General features: G+C 43.0%; 3 protein-coding genes across 3 annotated transcripts; all 3 read right to left on the bottom strand.

Moving 5' to 3' along the window:
* Positions 1-673: 673 nt before the first annotated feature.
* On the bottom strand, positions 674-4,951 carry LOC310990012 (meteorin-like protein; the record flags this gene model as incomplete). The annotated part of the gene is made up of 4 exons (XM_083977219.1): positions 674-1,008; positions 2,150-2,209; positions 3,969-4,381; positions 4,866-4,951. 4 exons carry the CDS (start codon positions 4,949-4,951, stop codon positions 674-676), a joined length of 894 nt encoding a protein of 297 aa, XP_083833345.1.
* Positions 4,952-7,316: 2,365 nt separating this feature from the next.
* cbx8a (chromobox homolog 8a (Pc class homolog, Drosophila)) lies at positions 7,317-10,571 on the bottom strand. Its single transcript, XM_083977257.1, has 5 exons — positions 10,295-10,571; positions 10,116-10,159; positions 9,616-9,681; positions 9,135-9,201; positions 7,317-8,719 (listed from the first exon to the last, which is right to left on the bottom strand). Exons 1-5 carry the CDS (start codon positions 10,361-10,363, stop codon positions 7,850-7,852), a joined length of 1,116 nt encoding a protein of 371 aa, XP_083833383.1. The 5' UTR covers positions 10,364-10,571; the 3' UTR covers positions 7,317-7,849.
* Positions 10,572-16,434: 5,863 nt separating this feature from the next.
* cbx4 (chromobox homolog 4 (Pc class homolog, Drosophila)) lies at positions 16,435-24,140 on the bottom strand. The gene is made up of 5 exons (XM_083977885.1): positions 23,934-24,140; positions 23,780-23,823; positions 23,012-23,077; positions 20,905-20,971; positions 16,435-19,463 (listed from the first exon to the last, which is right to left on the bottom strand). The coding sequence occupies exons 1-5, from the start codon at positions 24,000-24,002 to the stop codon at positions 18,042-18,044; spliced, it is 1,668 nt and encodes a 555-aa protein (XP_083834011.1). The 5' UTR covers positions 24,003-24,140; the 3' UTR covers positions 16,435-18,041.
* Positions 24,141-25,481: the final 1,341 nt, after the last annotated feature.

The raw sequence follows: 25,481 nt of genomic DNA, 5'->3' as shown, positions 1-25,481 counted from the left end.
ATTTAATGTTTTTGATTAAGCTTAAACAGTTCCACCATGAAAGCTGAACAGGCATCACAGTCAATCATTCTTAAAACAAAGCAAAATATAATTCTTAGCAGAACTATACAATGTAGCTTTGAATAGACAAAAATACAGGGTGCAGTGGATTTATTTTTAATAACACATACAGTATAAATAGAGAAAGAAAGAAACTTTAACACAGATGAATCAGAATAGAAATAACTCCATGATCACATATAGTCAAGTCTACGTAAAAACTTGTGATTATAAATGGCGGGCATTGGCGTCCCTTCAGTTTTCCCTCCCACCTCGGTTCAGAGGGCAACAGTCACACAGAAAGTGAACAACAGTCGTGGAGAAGCACAAAGACTGAGCAGCAACCCAACCCCTTCTCAGTCTCCCAGGACTGAGGGCAGTGATGGGAAAGAGACAAAGGCTGCATAGCCCTCCCTGAGCCTCAGTGCAGGAGGCCCCCGCTGTTTGCCCCTGTTCTGCTCCTCCAAATGTGTTTTTCACCAGAAGTTCAGCAGCTTTCTCCCCGCTGGTGCTAGCGGACGGCACCTTGATGACACATTCAAACATTACAGGGATCCCACAGTGCAAGTACAGGGGCGAGGCTGCCTGTAGATAAAAGTAGTCAGGCTCAGTGCCACTGAAACAACACACTTCCTCAGTCCAAAGGGAAGTCACAGGAATTCCGACGTGCCGCCCGGGCAGTCTGGTAGATGGACAGGAAGTCTTTGTATCGCGGGGCACACCCTAACCAAGCTTCCCCAAAGTGTTCTGACCCTGTGAAGAGAAACTCTCCGTCCCCGGGCCTCACGTTGCACCGTAGGAGTGTGTGGATGTGCCCGCGCCATGGTGACACAGACTGCGTTGTCCCAGGAGCCACCTGTCTCTCAAACACTCTGCTGCGCTGCCAGTACACCCTCACCGCTGACACCTCCACCAATGATGTGTGACGCTCAGAGCTGTGGGAGACATTCTTGATGAAGCCTCGGACCACTGAAAAAGATAAAGCAGAATTCCTTTTAACATTTTTATAGATATATTGCATAAATATCAATTAGATAATCAGTAAATAAAATCAATAGAAATCCATTGATCTCTAAATCATGTTTCCTCTTTACTCTGTCTTTGCTCTCGTTCTCTTTTCTGCAGCCATGTGCACTTTTACGGCTTGTGAGCTTTGTCCTTAAAATGGACATAGGCGTTTTTTGTGAGACAAAAGCATGGAAATCAATCTCTATTGATTCTTCTCAGCAACAGGCCCCTCCCATTCTGCAATTGCCCCCACATCTGTTTGACCTCTGTTGACTGCACAGCCAGCAGACCTGATGAAGGTCCTTAACCTATGCCAAAGTAGCAATAATGTTATATTGTATTGAAAGTAAAAGCCCTTCACACAAAACCCCCAGTGACATTACAATTATATTATCATACTGATAATATATCATAGTATAGGCCTATATTTATATATTTATCATAATTGTCTAAAAGTCTAAAAGTGGTCTTATTCATTGCATTATGTATTATGTGTAAATGTGTATAATTTTACAAGCACATTTTATTGTTGCAGTGGTTTGCCTCTGGAGCTAATTTAATAGGCAACTTTATATGTTGTTTAAGTTATGACAAGAAATGACAATCCCTAATATTATCTTTTGTTGGTTTGTATGTAAAATATGTAAAGGAGCTCATAACTAGGCTGCTAAATGAATAATGTGAATATGATATATTGTATATACCATATACCACTTAACTAAATGTAGAGGAGAAGTATAAAGTTGCATAGTAAGTAAAGTAAAATTAGTAAAATTAATTTGTATAATAGCATATAGAATATTGTGTAATAACTGGTCATTTATGCCATTTTGGATGCAGCTGTTTCTTAAAGCATCATTCTCAGTTGGAAACATTTCTCAGACAAAAATCCCATTCATATTTTCTTTTCTTTTCTTTTTCTTTTTCTTTTTTTTGTTGTTGTTGTGTTAGTGACAGTGGATATTAGATCACTTTAAAGAAACAGTTATAAAGATGAGATCAGGATAACTTCTTAATATTGTAGAGATAATAATGATGCTCTGGTGCTCTATCAGTGTGTTTTCTAGTACAGTGGATGTAGAGTGAGATCATGTGCACCTACCAAAGTCACTGTTGCAGGTGGCCATCAGGAGCTCTGTGTCATTGCAGGGTCGACACGAAGCTGTGGACAGAGAACATCAGTATAGAAAATGAAGATACCGCTTGATATTTAAAGATGATGAGAACTTCTAAAACCTCTAGCAGACCATCCATGACCCAATGCTCCATCACTGACATGATTGATAGCTAGGTGTTGTTTCTCCTCCCTGCCACTTCACTTGCCTAAACTCTCACATACCATCTCCATTCATCTCTGTCCTCACATCTCAGAGTGACGAAACCAGGGTTTAGGACCAGGAATGCTGCTCCTGTGTTTGTGCTGCCCACCACACCGCCTGCAGATCAAAGACCCTGACTAGTCTTGACCCTGTGTTTGACTCCTATTGTATCTACCTAATTGAATGACCCCATGCCAATGCAGGAGACTGCAGGAGTCAAACACTCTGCCAGATTGGTAATGCAGAAAAGATAAACCAGCAGCTGTCTATTATGGACATAGAATGACATCATTGCTCTGGGACAGGCCCTCACACATGGATAAATGCTAATAAACACACACACACAATGATAAGGCATTTGTGGAATCTGCAAAGTATTTGCCTTCTCAATTCAGGCCCCTCGGTCCCGTGCCCCCCAGCCACCCTGTGCTCTGCTGTGTCCTCTCTGCTTTGTCTATCGATAGAAACCAGACAGCCGGACAAAACATGAGACTGACCAGCAGCTGCATGCTCCAGTCGGCAAAATTGAGGCCTGTAATTAAATAACCATGACTTTTTCTAAACTATAGGAATCAGTAATGGTCAGTTTAAATAATAACACTGAATCAGCAATTAGTCATTGGCGGGACAATTGGTTTTGAATTTTGATGCCACTTTTTAGAGGCTAACTTTATAGCTACTGGTAGTTCATTAATTGATTTCTTGGGCGTTTTTATAACCATTACTTAGAATTAAATTTGGGTTGCCAGGTTGTGAAAACTCTCTTTTCACTTTCTTTTTGTTGTTGTGTGTTCTTTCTCTTTTCTAATGATGTAGTTATAAAGTCATTAATTATCATAATTATGTGCTTAATAAGTTGTTAACAAACGATTTTGGTCTTTGATCTTTTTCTTGAAGGTACGGAGTTATGGTTAAGTCAAAGGGATATTTCTTAGCTGGCAACTGATTTAGGTTAGCAGCAGCTGTTGACAACTTAAGTAAAATATTTGAACTAAGGCTCAAGTGTTTTAATTTCATAGCTTACTACTTTTATATTTCTACTATATTCATTAAAAAAAAAATATATATATATATATATATATGTAATATCTATAGTATAATACCTGCGCCTAGGGCCTAGATAATTTACCTGCTATGCTTTTTTTAATCTGTCAGCTGCAGCCTAGTTAGGCCTATTGTTCAGAAATACTTATAAAGGAGCGGACTCCTTCTTCTTCCATTACAGCTATAAAACTATAAATTATTTACAAATCTTGAGTAGTGTAAAACATGGATAAAGTCATTAGTTAGCCTATCTCTGCCAACATGTTTTCACCTCTTTGTGTTTATTTGTCAGTATAGATTACGGGAAAAGTAGTTAACCGATTTGCGCCGAACTTGGTCCATGCGATGGGACACATGGAAGGGACAGGGAGCTATGAAACCTCAGGTCCGATGCGGATCATGTACTGCGAATTTTGATTTTTGATAGTGGCCTTGTTGTCAGCGCTCTCTGCATGTCCCTTTAAACCTATCGAAAATGTTTTTCTAATTAAAAGTGTTGAGGTATCTCTTCAGAACATATATCCTACCACAATCAGAGACTATAGGCTATGGACTCACCCTGCAGCCCGCCGTGGCCCAAGCTGGGCGCAGCACTCCTGTTGCCCAACTCATATCTAAAGCCCATCGCACGTCTGCTCCAGTGTCCATCCCTCTGCGGGCTGGCTTGGAGGTAGATAGCGGGCTTGTGCGGTCCATCTGCCCGGAAACAGAAGACCTGCTGCTGATGCTGATGCTGCCGCCCTCCGTCCGTCACCAGCAGCTCCAGCTCTCCAGCCCGTTCAACGAACACGCTGGCTCCGCGGAGAGATGGAGACGGTTTGATGCAGACGGTGGTGGGCAGGTTGGAGGACAGGTTGGGCTCCAGAACCACTCTGACAGCCTGACCCGGGTAGACCCACCTCACCGAGCCCTCTGTACAGCGGAGCCGCACCTGGAGCACGATCCTGGAGTCCACAACAGCTGCAAAACCACTGGATTTCGCGGAAAGGGAGTGATAATGATTCACCACGAAAGCGCATGAAAGAGGCATCGAAAATTGACACTGTGTTCCATTGTTACATTCGCCTACATTTTAATGACTTAATTAATGAATTGTTAATTAACTGTGACTGGTTAATTTCGGATGTGTGTCCTTATGTGTTTATAATGCATTTATAACTGTTTGCAATCCATTAAAAAATGTTAATTTATAATTTGATAATCTAGCAGGGCCACAAATTAATAGTCATTGATAAAGGGGTTTAACCCTTATGTTGCTGATAAATTAGTAGCCTAAAGAAGATTAGGTACAACCTCCAGCAACGCAATAATTTCGTTACTTTTGGTAAAACTATTATCAAATGATATATACAATAAATAAGCAACATAGTAAATATGTTACATCTTTAAATTCTTTATTGCTTTCCAAATGACATTTTCCTCCTTATTCTGATATTAAGTGAAGTTTCCTCTCACCTTCCAGTCCAATTGCACAGATCCGCTGCACAGTGCTTCAGCTGCAGAGCCAGAAAACACAGAAAAACGGTCACATTTGGCCACATCTCACCCACACACGGATCAACACGCAGAGAGAAAGAAGAGGACGGCGGCGCATGGCTACAGAAACAAGTTGTGTCTGAGGTACCGAGAGTGGCAACAAGCTCTCTGCTGCACCTCACGTGGTGCAGCCTCACTATATGCGCTCTCTCTCTCTCTCTCTCTCTCTCTCTCTCTCTCTCTCTCTCTCTCTCTCTCTCTCACACACACACACACACACACACACACACACACACACAAGTTGTCTCATTCTCTAATTAGAGCGGATCCAGTTGTTGGGGACAGTGCTGGCCTCTGCAGGTTTTTGTCTTTGCTCTCTAAAGAGACAATGAAGTTGACCGCCTTCAGCCATCTGTTAACATCAGTGCGCCTCTCTGCACAATAACTCGCCCTCTTTGAAAGTCTTCATCATTTCACCAAAGTTAGGAAGCAAATGCAACTTGGAAATGTAAATGACCCATTAATGAGTCGAATTTAATATCAGCCATCTAGTCCCTATGAGGTTATTCCAAAAAATAAAGAAAAAAAAATCCCAAATAAAAATTCCATGGGTGTCTTTGCTTCTGTGCTTGGGCTTCATCTAGTGGCGGGATGGCGCAGCGCACAGTCCCCTCACATCTGGACGTCGAAATGAAAACGTAGTGTGCTGGAGGCTTTTCCAGGCCCAGAATACACCCACATCAGGGGGAAGCTGTATCTCAACAGCCGCTAATAATGTAGATGAATACAAAAACTGGAATGCGTTACCAGCTTTCATCAATTATTAATCCACTGAGGAGGAGTAGGTTCACTTCATTTTAACCTGCAGGGTCTTTGTGCATCCACACACAGAAAAGAAAATGATTTGGCACCGTTTCAAGGTTTTGCTGGTGGCGACATCTTGTGGGGGTAAAAGTCTGTGGAGCGTAGCCGTGCAGGCCACTGCGAGGTTGCGATGGCTGCAGCTTCTCCCAGGGTTTGTGTATAGGATCCCCCCGAGGCAGCATCACATCAAAGAGGCTGTGGTTTTTGATGGGCAGACTATGTCGTTGAGCAAAATTACACTCACATGGAGAGATCGGCCAGATGTTGTCTCAGCTGCAGGAAAATCCTTTGCTGCTCAAGACGTTAAATCTCAACGAGATCTTCAATATAATCACGTTTGTCACCACCAATTTCAAAATACACCCGTACTCGCAAAACGTTCGTTTTTTTTTCTCTTCTTTTTTAATCATCATTGCTACTGATGCTTTTATTTTTTGGCTTCAAAAGACTTCTCCAAAAAGTTGTGTTCTGCCTTTATTTCCCATTAAACCAAAGCCACAAGAGCCCAAACACCGCTTTTTTTTTTTATAGCAGTGGCGGCCGTCTCCTCACATTTAGAATGACCACTAGTGAGCCACAAAGCAAACGGAGGTCTTTAAGCTACAGGAGCAGGGGTGGTCAGACCGGGTCATGTGTCCCAGAGAGACAAGCAAAGAGATATGAATGGAGGCTTTGTGCCTGAAAGAAGACAGTGGCCTCTTATTGGCACACTGCAGCCCTGGATCCTTCATATACAGTAGTACTGTAGGGGGCCGTGACGGACTAAGGTGGCGCAAACTTTGTCCTGTCAGCCTCCAACATGATCTAAACTCATTTTGAAAATGCGCGTTTACCGTGTTAAAGGGTTAAAAATAGTGAGAAAATCGCTTTCTGTGGTTGAACAAGTTCAGTCAAATGTCATTATGTAATATCATGTACAGCGTCGTTTGGGATATCAATTAAAACTGTCAACGTGTAATAATCACTCCACCATGAGGCCTAACTGGAGTCCCTCCTGTGCGTAATTTGCGTGTTTAAACACGACAAACACCAGTGGTGACGATGATTAATGAATCAAGATCATTTCTAGGTTTCTTTTCCAGGCCCACTGAAGCAACATACCTCAATAGTTGTATTCTCCTCTCTAGAATTATTATTGCTGCTTATGATTTTTTTTTAAATAAAAAAACAGGTGGAAAAATATATCAAAAATATAAAAGCAGATATATTCCAGGACTCATTCATGGATATGGCCCCGACCTTTCAGTTGGGACAGAGCTGGAGGGGTCACAGTATCATTTCTGTTTTTGTTACCAGTGTTAAAGAAATCTCCTTGGATAAAACTGCGCCAGAAAAACCTCTGATTTTATTCAGTGCAGATGAACACAATTCATCAACTCTCTCGTGCATCCAATTCGTTTTCCAATTCCAAATGGAATAATTAATATAAAGCAGAAACCTGCTGAGCAGAAATGAACAGCCATTTGTTGTGTACGTGGCCCCTCACACTCAACAACTGCAACTGTACAAAAAAAAAACTCTGCGGTATAATCAGTGAAATATATATCTCAGGACTTGCAGGACAGTAATACTGTGTGAAACACATACAAAATTTATTTGATAATTTTAAATACGATGAAGTTTGAGTTTAAATTTTCTGTAGTCAAATATCACTCTACGAGGGATGGATTATTTCGATTATTTGACATGTTCCTGCTAAAACATTAAACTGCCTCTGTGTCTAAATGCTAAAAAAAATAAGAAAAAAAGAAAGAAAAAGCAGAGCAACCGACAGACTTGACATGACTGGAAATTAAACTTAAAGAAATGTCAGTTTTCTAACTTCATAACTCGCTGTCACAGTCAATAGCTGAATACGGTTGTTATAGTAACATGGCTGCAACATTTTATAGTAAAAGGGGGAGAAAAGATTTTAAGTTGCAATGTCACTTTACTTTTTTTTTTTTAATTTTTCCAGCAGCGTATTAAATATTTGTATTACACTTTTACACTTTTGAAAGTTACAATGAAAAAATATAGTATTACAGTAGGCTTGTTAGTTAGTAGCTCGTTAAACAATTATACGTCATCCTCCTCTGGTCTCAGCATCCAGAGCACACTCATCTTTTCTCTCTGAAGAAGCCTTTCTCCGTGCTGCTCTCTCTGATGGTGACCGTCAGTAAGTTCATGGTGACATCTGTCACGGTCACAGTGTCCAGGTTGGTGAAGCTGGGGATCCAGGACGAGGCCGATCGCGCAGATGCTGAATCGTGGATGGACTCGGTCTGTGTGGAGATGACGGCGGGTTGTTCCCCGGGCAGACAGCACTGCTTCATCTGGTGGCTCCGGTGCTGCTCTGCAGAGTGCTTGATCTTACCGGGCTGAGGAGCAGACACCCTGCTCATAAAGTGAGTCCTGTGCCCCATCGGATCGTTTTTATGCGCATCTGGGTTGAACGCGCAGGTGTAAGACAGGCCCGTGCCCCCCAAGTGTCTCTGCTCGCTGCTGGATTTGGGCGTGATCGTGGTCTTCTCCTCAAATCTCTTAGTCAGCTGGATGAGACTGTGGTCTGACGTCTCCCCGTGGTGGTGCAGGCGCCGGGTCATCTTGGAGAGGCCGTGTGGCACCGGCTCCTCCAGGAACCTGCTCCGCTTGGCGTCCGGCTCTGCGGAGCTGCAGCCGTCGTCTCGATCATAATGTACATGCAGCTTCGGTTTGCGTCCTCTCTTCTTGGGGAACCGCTCGGGCTCTTGGGGGTTCAGAGCAGGCGGAGGGGTCGGCCTGGGCCTCCTCTCTGGCTCTGGTGGTCGGACGTGGACACACTCTCCTCTGTTGACCGCGCTCGGTGGGAAGATTGTGGGAACCACTGCGCGTAAACCCTCCCGGGCCCTCGGTGTTATGACAGGCTCCGGGATGGGATAGGAAACCTGGATCCCTCTGGGAGCCTCTCTTCTAAATTCATACGTCTTTTCTTTGGCTTTGGCTTTGGCCTGAGGACAGAGCAAATAACGTTTATGAAAAGAGGTTTCCCAGAAGCCTCCTGAGGAAATCTAAAGGTTTTAGAGAGGCAGCTGTTTGGTTACACTGGATGTTCAGGGCCTCGTGATGAAGTTGTTTCTTAATTTCAAAGAATTCAAAGCAATAAAATATAAAACAGGACACACATATAACTTCTAATAAAATGTAAACTCCTGTACCAACCCAGCTTGTGCAAATCAGGACCTAGATTCAAGATTTTTGGGGGGTTACAACTATCACTTTGACTCTGCTAATGATGCTAATCTAAGACACAGCTCAGCACTTTCTAAATGACTAAGACCGTCGTTGCCATATGATGGAAATGATTCATCTCTATCATTCTGACAAAACCTCAGAGAAGCGAGAAAATGAAAAAGACTCAGTCACCTTCAGGAGAAATGTCTCAGGTTTGGGTCCCCTCTTTTTCGGCCCGAACAGTTCCCTTTCGCGCTCTCTGTGGAAGACAATCACGTGAAGAACCATGGTAGCATGTGGACTAATTATTTCTAATTTAGTCTATAGTTCAAGCGGAATATTTAATTTTCCACATCAGAGCCGAGCTCAGTCACTGGGGCGAGATTAAGCCTGTTATCTGGGCGGGTTTTTAATCAGAACTGAGTTTAACTCAGATGAGAAATGTGGCAGAATAAAGCTGATAACTTTCTTGTGATATCAAAACTGCTGGAAATGAATCACCTGGCTGCACAAACACCTGTCACTACTCCTTTTACGAAATGTAGGGGTTACAAAAAAATTAAATCCAGGTTAATGTCTTATTGATCTGGGCATTTTAGTGGTGCGGAGAGCGCGGTGCCATTTCGTTGTGCAGGCAGAGCAGAGGCCTACTGCTGCGCTGTCAAACCCTCACCTCTCCTCGAAGGCAGCGAAGAGTCGTGCATCCAGTATGTTTTCCTCCGGCTCCCAAGTGCTGTACCTGAGTAACAACAACAAAGAGAAGAGGTGTTTGGTACCACACACGGGAAGGATCGCATGTCACAGCGCGCACACACGCCGTCTTGACACATTTTATCAAGGTAATTTTGCTGCGTATACGCTGCAAATTACAGACTACGTAGCCGACAGTGACGCATGGTGAACCCAGCCATTGCTAAAAGCTACAGTGTGGACTTGGAGCAGTGAACGCATCGCAGCGGGTTGAAGCTTTTTAAGACCTTCTCCGACCCCTCTGTCTCTGGCGCAGCAGACCAACGGCAAAACGCACGACAAGTACTCATAAGCAGATGAAATGGATTTTAAAAAAAAGAAGACACATCCAACAAGCTGAGTAGCCACTGAGTCTGAGGTGCAGTTGTGCGAGCGGCCAGGGTGGAGCGCTGTGCTTCCCTGCCGCGGATATTATATACTCACTTCTGAGACCAGCCCTTCCATTTCACGAGATATTCCCAACGACCCTGCAAAAATAAAATAAAAAAGAGATCCGTGATATGTTCAGGTTATCAGAGTATTGGTCTGTCGGCGCAGCACAAACAAACGGTTGCGTAATAGGTGTGGAGACAGAGGCTGTGGAGAGGAAAAAAGCAGAATACCCGTCTGATCCGCCGTTTAATGATGGACTCGGCTGCGAAGACGCTCTCACCGACAGCCGAGAGCTCCATGATTCACCATGCACCTCCGTTTATTTCTGCCCCTTCTTATTATTTTTGGCTTCCCCGCGTCCTCTTCGGTTTGTTTAATTTCGCACATCCCATAATACGCAATCTGAGGAGGACGTCATCACGTCTTTTTCTGTTGCCAGGCACCGCAGTCTGTAGGACGGATCGCGGTGGAGCACACATTGGCTCAGTTGTTGCTACGTGCTCCGGGTTTCTGAGCGAAGGGGAGGAGCCCCGCTGCTCTGGCTGCTGTACAGGAATCTCTGGCACAGCGGAGAGCAGGCGAAGTCAGAGGCTCCCGGAGCGGATCCACGGACCCTGGAGGTCCCCGAGAGGGGGGTGAGGGAGGGGGTCCACAAAGTCCAGACGAAAGGAAATAATAGTTTGATTTTAGAAGAAAATGAACAATGAGAAAGAAGAATGACCCGTAGAATAAAATATCACACACAAAACCTTTTACACAAAACCTCTGGGAATATGAGCCTCTCAATATGTTAAATGTGATTAATTCAAGAATGAAATATAAACTAACGTATTGATGAACACATATATCTGCATGCAAATTGTACCAACAAATGTGACACATGTGTCCTATGGGTGGCATAAAACTTCCTCAGGGCTGTTGGAGAGTCAGCCTCAGACACTGACTGGCCTGTGGCTTCATGGTTGATTATTCTAAGGAATTTGTTCAATATATTTTAAGACAGTTTAATTTACACTTTCACGCGATTTAGGTTCAAGTGTGGAAAGAGAGAGACGCGCCTGACGTGTCTGGCAACATTATAATTGGACTGCAGCGCATTGTGGCTACACGTTAATATTTGACACACATTATGTCTGTTGGTGAAAACATCTTTAAATGCGCGGATGATTCAGCGCGTGGACACATGTCAAGTTAAAGGCAGTGAGAGAGTCTGGAAGCCTTTTAAACATTTAGTGAGTGGGACAGTTTGTTAAATAAGGATTCACACAGACTTTATATTTTATTGGCGCACATGCCCAGTGTGGACAGACGTCTGTGTGAGAGTGATTTTTCTAATAGACTCACCGTCGAACTGTCAGGATTGTGGTGCACAACAAGCGCCTTCATTTTTATTCCCTCAGCCAAGCACGTGCCAGAATTTACTGTAAGAGCATGTAAATAGTTTTTATTCAGCTGGACTAAAGGCTGTTTGGAGGTTGACAAATTTAACTCCTCATCACTTCTACAATTTTAAAAAGCAAATTGATACAAACGAGAGAGCAGAGGAGTGAATTCACCTGGTGCATTGGACTTCATCCAGTCTGTTGTGATTTAATTTCGGAATGTCTCTGGATTATGTTCAAGGAGAAGAAGAAAACACGATGAGATCCTGCTGCATCTTCATCAACACTGGACCCACTCTGTGTTGCATTCGATTTTGTCTTTTTATTTATTTATTTATATTTGTGTTTTTTCCCCTCTTGTATTAATGGTGGAGATTAAGGCCTGATTTAAAAAATATTTATTATTATTCTTATTATTTATTATTCCTCAGCGACGGCGGCGGTAAATTCATATTTATACCTTTAAATATTATTACATTTTAATTTAATTTTTTGATTTTTTTCCTTCTTCTTCTTATAATAATAATAATTATTAATATTATTGCAGTTACTGCAGTCATTTACTTAATAAAAAAAACAACCAATTCGAATTAATTTGAACATAAAATATTCGTATTTCAGCAGTGGCCAGCGTAATGTGACTAGCATAATAATAATAATAATAATAATAATATTATAATGATAATACTTAAAAAATATATAATAATTGTGTGTTACAATTATTTTTAATAGCCTTTGAATAGCCTGTAGCTATCATTGAATAATCAGCATGACGGTGATGAGAACACACTACATAATCATATAATAAGGGAGAGTGAGGTGCGGAGTTGTATCCTCCAGGTCATTTTCTGTCCTGTTGTGCAAGTCTCCATTTTTATCAGTTCTATGTTTTAAATTATATGTGAATATAAAATAATAAAATTAATAATAACAATGATTATAATATAATAATTATTATTATAGCCTATATCTAAGTTTTGCCAAAAGAAACATTATTTCTTAAAAATATTAGTGTCTGAAGAAACTTCCAGGCATAATAAAATAATAATTATTATCCAGTATTTTGAGTCTGATTCTGATTGCTCCTTGACCACAGCCCTGAACGGAGGGTCAAACTGATTCCTCTGTGTGAAGGAATTAGATCATGAAAACGGGTTTAAACGCCACAAAGCTCGGGCACAAAACTGATAGGCTACTGTATTATTTAGATTTCTAGATGTTGACTCTGATTCTCTTTACATCATTTCAATTCAAAGTGAGAACAAACGCAGACGCATCAGGCCTCCCAAAGGTTATTTTCTAAATGAACGGAGCAGGTCTAAAATCCCCTCATCACTGACCCACCACCAAATCCTTCCCATCAAAGCTGTGCCTGGCTGAGCTACATCTAATTATTTGGTCACTATGGCGATTAAGAAAAAAAAAAAAAAAAAGGTCTTTGCAGACTCCAGCTGAAAGGAGACAAAATAACAGAAACCTTCCTGGTTATAACACCGTTTTACCACTGAATCATATAAATATTGCTTATTAACCTATTTTCTTTCTGATGTGTGAACCCATGGAAATCCACCACAGTTTTCTTAAATGACAAATATATGCAAACAGGCGAGTTGTTGTTTAATTGCAATTATATGTGAGGTTAATTAGAGGAGGGGCTACGAGGTGCAGATGTGTAAAGGGAAATCAGAACATCAGCAGGGAGACAGTGGGTTTGTTTGTCCTGTCGGAAGAGATGCTGCTCCAGCCGCGTCCGTCTGTCTGTCTCTCCTGCACGACCATGAATGACGGGCTGCTGCTTCTGTGTGTGTGTGAGTGTGACTGTGTGTGTGTGTTGAAATGCTTTCTTCTGCTTTGCTTTCTGTCTGTTTAAATTTCCTCCCGCCGTGGAGCAGCAGACAAAAGGCGGGGAAGGCGCCGCAGACAAAAGATGCGTTGTGGCTGCTGCTTGTCGAAATATGAACCACCATTTTGATAGTCATAGCTTGTAGACCGACATTTCCTGACGGTGCTATAATGGCTATAGCCTGCACACGGTTTCTGTGGAGAGAGAGAGAGAGAGAGAGAGAGAGAGAGAGAGAGAGAGAGAGAGAGAGAGAGGCGGCTGGTGCGTGTGTTGAGGAGGCAGCCCTTCACTGCTGCTGCTGCTGCGGTTCTCTCCATATTTGGCTGTGAGTCGATGAAAAGTGAGTCTGCAGGAGCCGCAATGGCGACAGCCGTACATGAATAAACAGAGCTGGCTCTGTCGGAGCATTATTGGCTCTCTGGTTTCTGGGCAACATGCTGCACACACAGCTCGCTCACTTCACTGTCCCACTTCTACCGGGCGACATTTCCTGCTGAAGGTGGCACACAGGCAATAAGAAGAAGAAGAGAAAAACAAAACAAAAACGTGTGGCTCTGACCTGCAGCTTTGAATTAGAAAGCATCCCTCACAACAGCCTGGTATTAGGCCACATACACCGCAATACAACGCACTGTCTGCTGTCACTATTTGAGGTCTTTAGTAAGATAGGCTATATTTTCTTTAACATTAAAATAGGTAGCCTACATTCTCACATCGAGATCCACTCATTGTCTTACAAGTATTGAGAAATAAAGTCCAGAAAAGGACCAAGATGACGCTTTAATTAATTAAAAGGGGGAAAAAGCTTTCAATTTTCATTCATATTCATTTAGTGTATTTCTAAGGCCTCCGCCGCTTTTGACGCGCACTGATTGTGGGATTTAAAAAAAATGATCATAATATACCTTGATCATAATATAGGCCTGCACGTTTTCCAAGTCTTCTCTTGGTTTCTTTACGTGTTAGATAAAGTAGGCTATGGCATGTCACTGTCTAAGATGAATTACTGCACAACAGATGTTAGAGTCTGTAATACAAGATGTCTGAGTTGCTCTTTGTCCATATGATGAGACAGCATGTTCTCTATTGAGCCGACATCGTTGATAAATGTTCAGCTGCTGAGAATTAACCTCAGTGTCTGCTAGATTGTTCCATCTTTGATATAGTTCACCTCTCCGACATCCACCACACACACACACACGTAGGCCTATACACACACAAGCAGTCTGCGGAGGGTAGCGACGATAAAGGGGGAATGTGAAACATCACACTTGGTCTATAAATATGTTCCCCTGCTCAACGATGTTTCAGTTTCCTTCTGATGCATGGATGACTCACAACTTGCAGCAGCAACCTAGTTGGTTCAAAGCCACGAGAGGTCTGTATAGATAGCACACAGAGAGAGAGAGAGAGAGAGAGAGAGAGAGAGAGAGAGAGAGAGAGAGAGAGACGGACATGCGAGCTATGTATTCATGGGTTTGAAATTCCGCTCATATCTCATATTAAAGTTCAGTTAGAAAAGGTGCTGTGTCATGCTGCCACTTTTGGACACATCCTCTCTCTGGGCCTGTTTTTATTTATTTATTTAGCCTATTTTCTTGTTAATCGACTGGTTCTCATATATTTTATTTTGCACTCTGCACGTAGACACTGCAATTATGCACTGTTGTTTATCTTTAAAAAGTAATTCCGGTTACAAAGAGGACTTTTAAGAGGATTTTTAAGTAAATAAACTAAAGGTAATTTATAGTGATACGAGAGCTGGCTTCATGTAGCGATAAAGAATGAGTCGAACATAGAGAGTCAAGATAAGTCTTGATTGTAGCCGCTCTGACAAATGTTTGATCTAAACAGATTCCAGACCTGTTCCGTGTGTTGATCCGTTTTCTGTGTAGCAGTTACAGAGACACAGTGGTGGTCTTCGAGATTTTAATGATTTTATTTGTCCCTGTTGTTGTTTGGTTACGCACTTTAGAAACCACCGATACGGTTTCTGTTAGAGATTGACTATAATGTCAACACCACAGGGAGTTCAGAGAGCAGATTTATTCATTAGAGGAAAAGGTGAAAATGCTGTGGCTTCTTTTGTCTCATTACAATTCTTCTGATTTGTTGCTCCATTATATGTTTCTTTCTGTGTGTGTTTTATTTTTCTTTTGCAAGGTTTGTCTTTATCTTTGTCTGGAGCTTCTTTGATGAGCAACTCCAAGGCCTAAACTCACCACACAGGGACAGGCACACACACACACACACACACTCACACATTCCTGGGCCTTTCTGTCATTTGAAACGTTCAGCCTGAGATTCCAGCGAAACAACATCTGCCTACATTTTTTTATCTCAGAGCTCTGGCAACAGGCCTTTACTGATCCCTCTGACTGGAGAACTCCCACATCATTCTGCCACTGTCATGCAAGGTCAGCTCATTCAGAGAAGTTGTGAGCCCCATGTAAATGTGTACTCGCAGCTTTTGCATGTGTATCTGTAGTTTTATATATCTGGGCTTGTCTATTTAAATTATACAATATGAAAATAATGTAGGGACAGTTGCTGCCTTAGTCACATATGCAGGGCTGCAGGCCACACACACACACACACACACACACACACACACACACACACACACACACACACACACACACACACACACACACACACACACACACACACACACACACACACACACAGTGAAACACCCTCCAGGAGGCCTCTCTCTTCCCTTTATATTCTAACAATTACACAATAACCTTCCCCTGTCCTCCTCCATAGTCGTGTTGTGTGTTTACATTCCAGCTTGGGCTGAGCTGCAATAGAAAAATAATGCATGGGTAAAGTTTTAATAATACAAGTGGCTGGTGCAGTTATGCAATACAGAGGGCCCTTTGTGCAGGATCATTTGTGATTATGCAACGCGATCTGTTTTGCTATTCATGGTTCACAACCAAGTTAGTGTTTCTAGTGCTTAATGTTCCATTCTTCCTCTCCATGGGCAGAGAGGCTTCAGAGGAACTGCAGGATGCAAACAATGATACATAAATCTCTTACTGGAAAGAGAAGAAATTCAATATGCTAACACTAAAAATGTCCAGTTTGGCCCCACCCAGTGTCAACACAGAAAAAAAGCAAAGGAAGAAATATATATATCAGAGGTCAAATCTCTTTCTTTATTGTGAAACATACCATCCAATACGCTGTGCCAACAGAAATAAGTCAACAAGCTCCTGGTATAGAGCATACTTTAACAACAATCATTATTGACTTCCAACCAAGTGCAAGAGAGTTAGCAAAAGAACAAAAACAAAAAGTAGAGGACAACCTGTTCTATGGAATCACTTGCAGCTTCTTGTAATGGTTTTTGAAAAAACAAATTAAATGTCAATAAATATGTACTCTTCATTTTGTATTACTCTAGCTTTTTAGCATTCTTACTGGTTTTGCATTCACTGTGCGTAGAAGGCAATTTAGTCACAAATGTAGGTTACGGCCGACAGCTTCGACATTTGAATTTTCAGCAGCATAATCAAAACAGCTTGCACTCACTGGATTGCATGTAACAGCGACTCACTCACTGAATCTGTAGCCATAACATAGTTGTAGTCAATGACCGTGGCAGCTTCTTCTAAAACATAGCAGTCATGTGTATTCTTCAGATCACATGAGGTTCAAAAATGTCCGAAAATGAGATGAATATCGTTAATCTGTGTGACATTAGGAGAATCCTCACAAGACTAGCAGATATTTTAAAGTCCAGCAATATATGAGGTCAGCAAGGTAATAAATCACAACCTTATTATAGTAATAATCAATATGTCAGCTAAATGGGAAGTCACATATTTGATAAATGACACAATTTTCTTAATGGATCTGACCTTAGAGAAAGTACATGTCAGATTTTGTTCCATAAATGTTTGCTAAAGAGGAATTGTGCAGTATGGTAATGGACTGGATTGTAACAGAAGATCCAACGGCAACTTTTCTGCCTCTCAACAACAAAAACCATGAACAGCAAAGAAGGCTGAGACATTGCTTAAAGGTTGTTGACATAGCTAAGCATGTCCTGCAGTTCTCTCTGTGTTTACATTCTGTTCAGACACACCTGCTTTTTAAAAAAGTTGCACGTCATGGCTCAGTATTCCTCTCCATAAACAAAGCATGTAACATAATATGCCGAATTAGACTCAGGGAACATGTGGAGTTGAGAATAAAAATCACCATTTGAGACCATGTCCATTAGCAAGAGTAACATTACAGAAATGAACATTTAAAATTGCAATTAAGTGCTTTCAATTTGATCTTAGATCACCATAGAGTCAACAAGTTTTTCTCTACCTTCTATCAGGACCAAAATAAGAGATATTATTCATACAAAATACGTATAAACCTTCATACATCTCAGGTTATAAGTTTGGTACAGGTATGAAACAACAGCAAAAGTATCCCATTAAGCTCCATGTGACAAATAAATTCATTATTATTATTATTATTGTTATTTCTTTTTTTTTTTTTTGTGGAATACATCCACATGAATGCATTCACTCAAATCCTCGAGGGCACTTTCTTGGCTACAATGTCACATAGGAGTTACAGTATAAAACATTATAAGAAACATATTGAATTTGAATGATAAATTATAAATTTCCATATATACAAAATTCTGATGTTTTTACATATTCACATATTGACAGGATCATCCAATCAGTCACTGGTAGTCCCATTGTTTTTTTTTTTTGTTTTTTTTTTACAAAGCGTCGCTTAGAAAGAAACATATTCCTTGAAGGTGACGGTGAGACTGTTTGTTGTGATATCAGTGATGATGATATTTCCCATAAAAGGGGAGACTTTTTTACCAGGTGCTTCTTTAGATATCTCAGTTTCTGTTTTTGATTTCTGTGTGTCCTCTGTAACAGGAGGCTCTGTGACAGCAGGCTCGGGCTCCGGTGTCGGCTCTGGTGGTATTTCTGGCTCCGCCTGCCTCTTAGTCTTTGGGCAGCTCAGATCCATCGGTTCTTCTTGGCTGCTTGTGTCCATAACCTCGTAGGTGATTGTACTACTGTGGCGCCGGCCACTGCACTGAAGGTCCATGGGTTTGTCCTGAGGTGGTGTGACGACTGTGCCGGGCACACTGAAACTTCTGGACGTCAGGTAGGTTTTAGAAACACTTCTGTCCTCCACTGGATCTGAGAGCTTACGCTTGCGGTCATTGGGGAACGAAGGGATCCTGATCTGCTCGACCGCTGTAGGGGTCGGGATGTTGGTGTCGGCGACCCAGGACATTGGTGGTGAGCTAGCAGTCAGCTGTAGAGGTAGATCATCCGGCAAATCAGCCTGACCCCGAGCTACTTCAGTGTTGTATTCCTCTGCTGTGCTTGGCGAAGGTTTTGAGAACTGTCTGTCCTTTGGGGAACATTTTATAGGATGCTCTGCGGCAGGGAGCAAGCTGCCATTACAGATCTCTTTGGGGATACCATTCTCCGGGTGCTCCACCATTTTGGTTCTGTGTGCTGGATTGTTCTCTGATGGTTTGGTGTTTTGTGGTTTGTCTTCGCTTGATGATTCCCCGTGTTTACCCTTTGCTCCGTTAACCTTGTTACTATCCATATATTTGCTCATGACAATGACAATACGTCCGTTCTTGTTTTTGTTCTTGATTATCTTCATTTTGCTGCTAACAGCACTAGGCAGTGTTGCGTCTTTAGGATTGGGTTTAAGGGCATGTTCGCTCTCAGCCTCTTTAACAGCTGGTTTCCTCACCTCCACTGCCAACTCTTTGACTTTGCTCAAGCATCCTGTGTCTTTGTCACGAACCCATTTCTGCTGCAGAGCCAGTGGTAAGTTCCAGCCAGGATTTGCTGGTTTATTTGCTGATTCCTGAACTTTGACCACCTCTTTGAGCCTAGAGGCCTGTGTGTCAAACATACTGGGGTCAGGCTCATAGTGGTGGTGCTTCTTGCTGTTTAGCTGATAGATGAACTTCTTTTTGCCGTTGGTAAGCTGGTCAGCAGGGACCTCTTGGCTGCTGGGCTGGTACTGATGATGCTTCTTGCTGTTCAGCTGGTACTGCTGAGGTTGGGAGCGCTGGGCCTGGACATGATCTGTCTTGAGACCAACTTCTGCATCCTGATATGAATCCTCAAAACCTGCAGGGATACAGGATCTCCGGGCAAATGAGGGAACCTTGAGGAGGAGACGACACAAGAATTTTAACATTTCACCCAACTTTATCAAAATCCACAAAATAAACCATCATCAAAATGAAGCAAACTGTCCTATATATAAGGACAAGCTAAACTAAATCAGAAATATTCAGCATTGCATTGTATGGAACCTATGAAAAGTACTAGGCCTTGACTAGGGGCTTTTTGAGGGGTAGATCACCTACCCCAGAACTAAATTTAGACCCTAGCTCTGGTTGCGGTGAAAGAGCACATGGTTCCTCAAAAAGTTCCTGGTTTCAGGGGTGAGTTCTGCGGTGGAAACACACCCTTAGAGTGTCTTAAAGGGGTACATCAGTGATTTGGTATTGCAGTGCATGTAATGCGGACATTAAGAAAATAGTGAAATATAAAAGAAACAGATGCTGAGATGTCCTGAATTGGAGTCACTGGTACATAACCTCCAAAGAACCAGATCCTACCTTTCCCATAATGCAAAACCCTGACATCAAGTGGTTTGGCCATACCTGCTTGGTAAATACCCATGTCTCTCAAACATCTGAGAGCCCATGCTGAGTTAACCCTGATGACATCATTGTGCTTGTTTTCTCAGGTATGACATAACTGTACTATAAAGTTCAGGTTAAATTAAAATGTACAGGACATTTGTGAGAGACTGAAATAAACTAGTAAAATCCAGCATATGACCAGCCTCACACCATCTTGTCTCCTCCCCCTTGTTCCTGTACAGGCTGACCCTTCAGGCCGTCAGAGGGGCACTGCAGCGGAACGCTCAAGACGCTTCGGCTGTGACCTGAGGTCAGACAAGTGCCACCAGACATGTCACGCTTTATCCCTGATTGCTGGCCACGTGTGACTCTGGCAGAGTGGTATTCTTCTAAAGGAGAGACATTGTATAACAATCAGCTCGGAGTCTCTCAAAATATATAATCACATTTGGCTCAGAATATGGTTCTGTAAAGGCCTGAGATAGTCAAAGCGTGACAGCGTGTCAATTTCAGAGACCTACTTTTGTCTTGGCAAACATCTGTACACAGGGAAATGAGAGAAAACGCTCTTTTCATACTGATTCATTTGGTACAAAAGGAACTCACCAAGAATATCAACCCCCCTCGAAAAACATTATGTTTTGCATACAAAGCCCTTTAGCCTAAAGAAGTAATGAACATGCAGATTAAATGAGTGCACTCAGGCAACGCTTATGTAACCTCAGGCAACAAACCTGGTTTCATGATGAGTAGCTGTAAAACCCTGTCCTCTCTTAGCCTTTTAACCCCCATCTCTCACTCAAGGAAATCTATAAATAACCATCTTCTGAGTGACAGCCGCTCCAACACACCTGACAGCCCCCCAACCCTACCCCCGTCCTTTAGTAGCTTCTCATTGTGCAAATTTTAGAGCAAGGTTTTGAAAAGCACGTTGATAATGAAGATGATAATTACCTGCAGTAAAAGATGTTTTGGTTTTGGTCCCCGTTTACGATATCCCATCAGCTGCTCTTGTCTCTCTCTGTGAAAACAAAAGATAATTAAATTTTCTTGTACCATATTTACCTTCTAGATACATCACTACATCTGTCAGACAGTGTTTCAGCTCAGTACATTAAAAAAATCTAATTATATCACGTGGAAAATTACAGGTTTGACATTTGGAGGATTCGTTCATTTTCTTCCACCTATTCAAGGTCAAAAGTGGAATTTTGATTTGGAGGACTAATGAATGCCCACATGTGACCTGCTGCAAAGCATTATGGTCCTTATTTGCATAGCTCTCCATGGTAATCGGCCCATTCCATATTCTCATTATCCAGGAGAAATTTAATTACGGCTACAGCAGGCAGAATCTCTCCTTGTCTTTCAAACATCCTCCCTCCTGCAGCACACCCTTCCTCTCCCAACATTCAAACTCTAATTGGGGTCACGAAGTACGGATGAAATGGGATAAATGCAAGGTTGTGGAGTAGGCTCCACATCTGGGGTGCATGCTGCTGTTGAGAGCATGCACACAACCAAGTCTTGTGCGACACTCGGAAAGCGCAGTGCAATAAATATCAGACTAATAACAACATTTCTTGGAAGACCTTTCATTGAGGGAGTAGTGAGGAGGATACTACACCAGATCCAGCACTGGGCTGTCTGTGAAATATTGCTCCCTGATATAAACCTTGACTCATCATTGGCTCATAAATAACCAGCGGTGGGTGAAGGCCGACTGCACGCAGACTCCACCAGGCCTGAGTAAACCCAGCCGATTGCTGGCCGCTTGCTACAGATGTTCAAACTTCCAGAGCTGCCAGAAAATTGCCACAATAAACAGTCCACATTTTAATGCTATAATGTGTGCGATTTCAAACAGCGTCCAACGGGGTGACCCCTATTCACAGAAGATTTGGCAATTACAGCCTCCCTTGTTGGATCCCCTCCCCCATCCTCTGGGAGCAGAGAGGAATCCACACACACAGTGCAGAGGCAGCGCTCCATGACCATCAGCACAGAGCCAAATATACACACACACACACACACACACACACACACACACACACTCAGAGCCAGCCGGGCAGGCAGGCTGCAGGGGAATATGAGAGCGGTACACTGGAAACGCTGGAGAGCACTGCGTGTCAATTAGCCTTTTCAGAAATGCGAATTCCTTTCCCCAGCCATCATGTCTTCAGGCCTAGTGGCCTACAGAGAGAGTATATCTCAGAGGCCTCATGGGTCCTGCAACCCAGACAAGACGTTGCAGTGCACACACCACGGGGCTAGAGGGACAACAGCATTTGTATTCATTAACAACCCAACCCCTGAGATTGACATTGATGTATTTGTAATTATTTTTTACAAGCCTCTGTTAAGTCTGTGGACCCAAGATTGAAAACAGGTTGTCAGTCCATGGTAGCATAGTCTGTCTCCACATGCTAGAAACAGCTAGTTGCATGCCATGTCTCCAAATGTCCTATCAGGCAATCAGCTCAGCCTCCTCATGTGGAAACCACAACAAACCGCCATGCTTGTGTCCTGCACTCTGCTCTCTATAGTGGAGCTGGGCAGCCAAAGGTAGCACCTGCTCAGGCCTTAGGTTGCACTGAAACTGAGCTGTGAGATAAACAAATCATAGTAGTTTGATCCACGTGGATGCTTTTCCAATGTATGCATCCATCATGCATCGATATTTCTATGTGAAGCCTATTTAGGTCATTGCATGTTCAGCCTTCTGGTGTGATCCCTGGCGTAAAAGAAAAAAAAACCCACGTGATATGATGATAATTTGTTACAATTTCGCCTGCGCCTCTTACATCCATGCACATTTGCGCATATCCGATCTGTCATTAGAGTCATTTAAGAATTCTCGCTACCACATCCCCAGCCTTTTCCCCAGGAGACAGTCCAATGAGAGAGGGGAGGAGGGGTGGAGGGAGTGGAGGGAGTGGAGGGGGTGGGGGGGGGGGAATCAGTGATAGAGTTACTGGGGCGCCCCTCCTCCCATGCCCATTTATGGTCACGGCTGAACTGGAGGCTGCGCGGCCTCGTCCGAAGTCCACATCTCTCTCACCTGTGTTGAAACGCGACGAGGAGGCGCGGGTCAAGGATGTTTTCCTCTGGTTCCCATGTGTTGTATCTGCGGGGAGAGGAGCAAACAACTGTCAGTGAGCTGTCACGTGCAGAACTTCCTTGTTCAAACTGACACAGGCCTATCTCTCTCTCTAACACACACATACACATTCCCACATCCTCACTGTTATGAGTGGACAGGTAAAACCTCCAATTGAAACGTTTTTTTGTTTGTTATTATTTCAACATGATTCAATTTGCAAAACCATAATGAACAGCTATTAGTAAGAATCCCAAACCAAGATGGCATCCAACTGCACAGCCAAATATATATATCTATAGCCTATGTATCCGTAAATATACATGTATCACACAGAATGTGTCCAAACGCTCCTCCAGCACCAACATACAGTCGGCCATTTTAGCACCACTGTCTCGTAAATTCGCTGGCAGAGCAGAAATAATTAAAACGGGATTACATGGCTGTGCCTACCCCCTTCCCTCGCATAAATTAGTGAAGGCATCCGCGGATACACTGAAACACATACCGACCGCGCTCTCACAATTTACACACACACACACGCGCACACACACATACACACACAGATACACAGATACACACAGATACACACACGTACACATTCACATTCATGAACAAACAACCGCACACTGTGCACACACGCTTTTGCCATTTTGATGCAACAACATTTGATTGTGTTGCAAAAAAAAAAAAAAAAATGTTGCAATGAAATGATGCATTGAGACTTACTTGGGAGACCAGCCTCGCCATTTGACCAGGTACTCTATCTTGCCCTGTGATGGTTGAAAAGGAGAAAATAACACATTTAATGAGGCTTGTGCCAAACGTAATATTTCAACGTCCGGAGCCGCTTTTGCACACCCCGCTCCCTTCTCTCTGTTACCTTGCGGATGCGCTTCTTTTCGATGCCCTCCACCGCAAAGACGTGCTCTCCGGCGGCAGGGAGCTCCATTCTCGCCCTGGATCCCGATCGCAGCGGACGGAGAGTATAGGTGAAAAACGTTACACTTAACGCACCGTCGATGTGCCTTCCGCTCGATGCGTGCTTGTGCGCGCTTGGTAGTTTTCCAGTTGTATCCAAAACCCAACTGTATTCCCTCCACCTCTCTCTCTCTCTCTCTCTCTCTCTCTCTCTCTCTCTCTCTCTCTCTCTCTCCTTTGCACACTCCACAGCTCTGGCAATGAGCATAGAGATATTCACAGTAGTGCGGCTGCGAGCAGCTCTTTCCGTGCAATAGCTCCAGCTCGGCGTATGACGTCAAGGAGGGGAGGAGGAGGAGGGGAGGTGTAGACCTTGCACAGAGGTTGGGGTTTATCCCGTGAGTGCTGGACTGCAGGAAGGATATAGCTGGAAATTCAAATCAATCGCTGCGTTACTGTCACAACCCATGTACATAAAATGCACTTGTGCGGTTCAATCGCTTGGTTCGATTACAACACTGAAGGCACCCCCTCTTCCTTCTCCTCCTCCTTCACTGCTTGGTGTGCTGTACATTAAGAGAAACAAGAAACAAACACCTTTAATGACTGAGTTTATTCAAGTACAGATCACATATGGATGTAAACAAAAGCATATGCATTTGCAAGAGATGCCAGTAAATTGAACACTGGATATGAAATGTTTTGTTTTTTGGGTTTTTTGTAATGCTGCTAATCATCACCTTGGGGAGCTGAAATTCCCAATTTTGTCAGCGCTCACCTTCATTCAAAAGCAGCTTCCACAGCAGTCACAACCGTTTTGTCAGAAGAAGTATCAGAGCAGACTATAACAAAGGGCGTTAAAAGTGACAGTGCTGTGCCACCAAAGCCTCTCTTCATCACTTTAACCGAGGCTGACACGCTGATGGAAAAACAAGTTCCCCTTTTTATTTCCGATCCCCCTTAAAGCAGCACAGTTTGTAGAGGAGCAGACGCGAGGCTCACTCTTCGATCTGCTGACTGTGCCGTGCAAATATAGGTCACGCACTCTGTAACAGTCAAACGCCATGTCCTCTGGGCTCAACTGCCACACCACAGCAGAGGGTTACCGTGTAGACCCCCCCCCCCCCCAATCCCAGCCTACCTGTGGCAACTTTACCCAATCTCTGCCAGAGCTCTCAGCTTTCTCCTCTGTAAAAAATTCACCAGAACAGCCCATGACTGGTTGTATTATTGGGGAGGTGCGTATCTATCAACGACGTGACAATTTAAATCCAGCAACATAAAGCACATCAGCAGAGTGTATGTTCCCTGTGCTGTAAATGCCACCCGCATTAACTCAGTTTAATTTATGGGGGACCTAATTAGAAACACGTCAGAAAAGAGCGCGTCCGTGCGTAAAATACCTGTTTGTGCGCGTGGATTGTGATTTGCACGCATGACTGTCACCAAAACGACAAAATTCGTTCGGATCCGTCAGATTAATTGCACAAGAAAACAGTTCAAGGAGCCA

Source organism: Trachurus trachurus, assembly GCF_905171665.1.
Source record: "Trachurus trachurus genome assembly, chromosome: 8".
Classification (NCBI taxonomy): domain Eukaryota; kingdom Metazoa; phylum Chordata; class Actinopteri; order Carangiformes; family Carangidae; genus Trachurus; species Trachurus trachurus.
The sequence above is the reverse complement of the archived record's forward strand: the minus strand, read 5'-3'. Positions and strand labels throughout refer to the sequence as shown.

Excerpts from the sequence above, each read along its gene's own strand:
- cbx4 (XM_083977885.1), bottom strand. The coding sequence starts at position 24,002 with ATGGAGCTCCCTGCCGCCGGAGAGCACGTCTTTGCGGTGGAGGGCATC. Across the intron at positions 23,824-23,933 it reads AAAAGAAGCGCATCCGCAAG|GGCAAGATAGAGTACCTGGT; the intron begins GTAACAGAGAGA and ends CAACCATCACAG. Across the intron at positions 20,972-23,011 it reads CTCGTCGCGTTTCAACACAG|AGAGAGACAAGAGCAGCTGA; the intron begins GTGAGAGAGATG and ends TTGTTTTCACAG.
- cbx8a (XM_083977257.1), bottom strand. The coding sequence starts at position 10,363 with ATGGAGCTCTCGGCTGTCGGTGAGAGCGTCTTCGCAGCCGAGTCCATC. Across the intron at positions 9,682-10,115 it reads TGGAAGGGCTGGTCTCAGAA|GTACAGCACTTGGGAGCCGG; the intron begins GTGAGTATATAA and ends GTTGTTACTCAG. Across the intron at positions 9,202-9,615 it reads TTCGCTGCCTTCGAGGAGAG|AGAGCGCGAAAGGGAACTGT; the intron begins GTGAGGGTTTGA and ends TGTCTTCCACAG.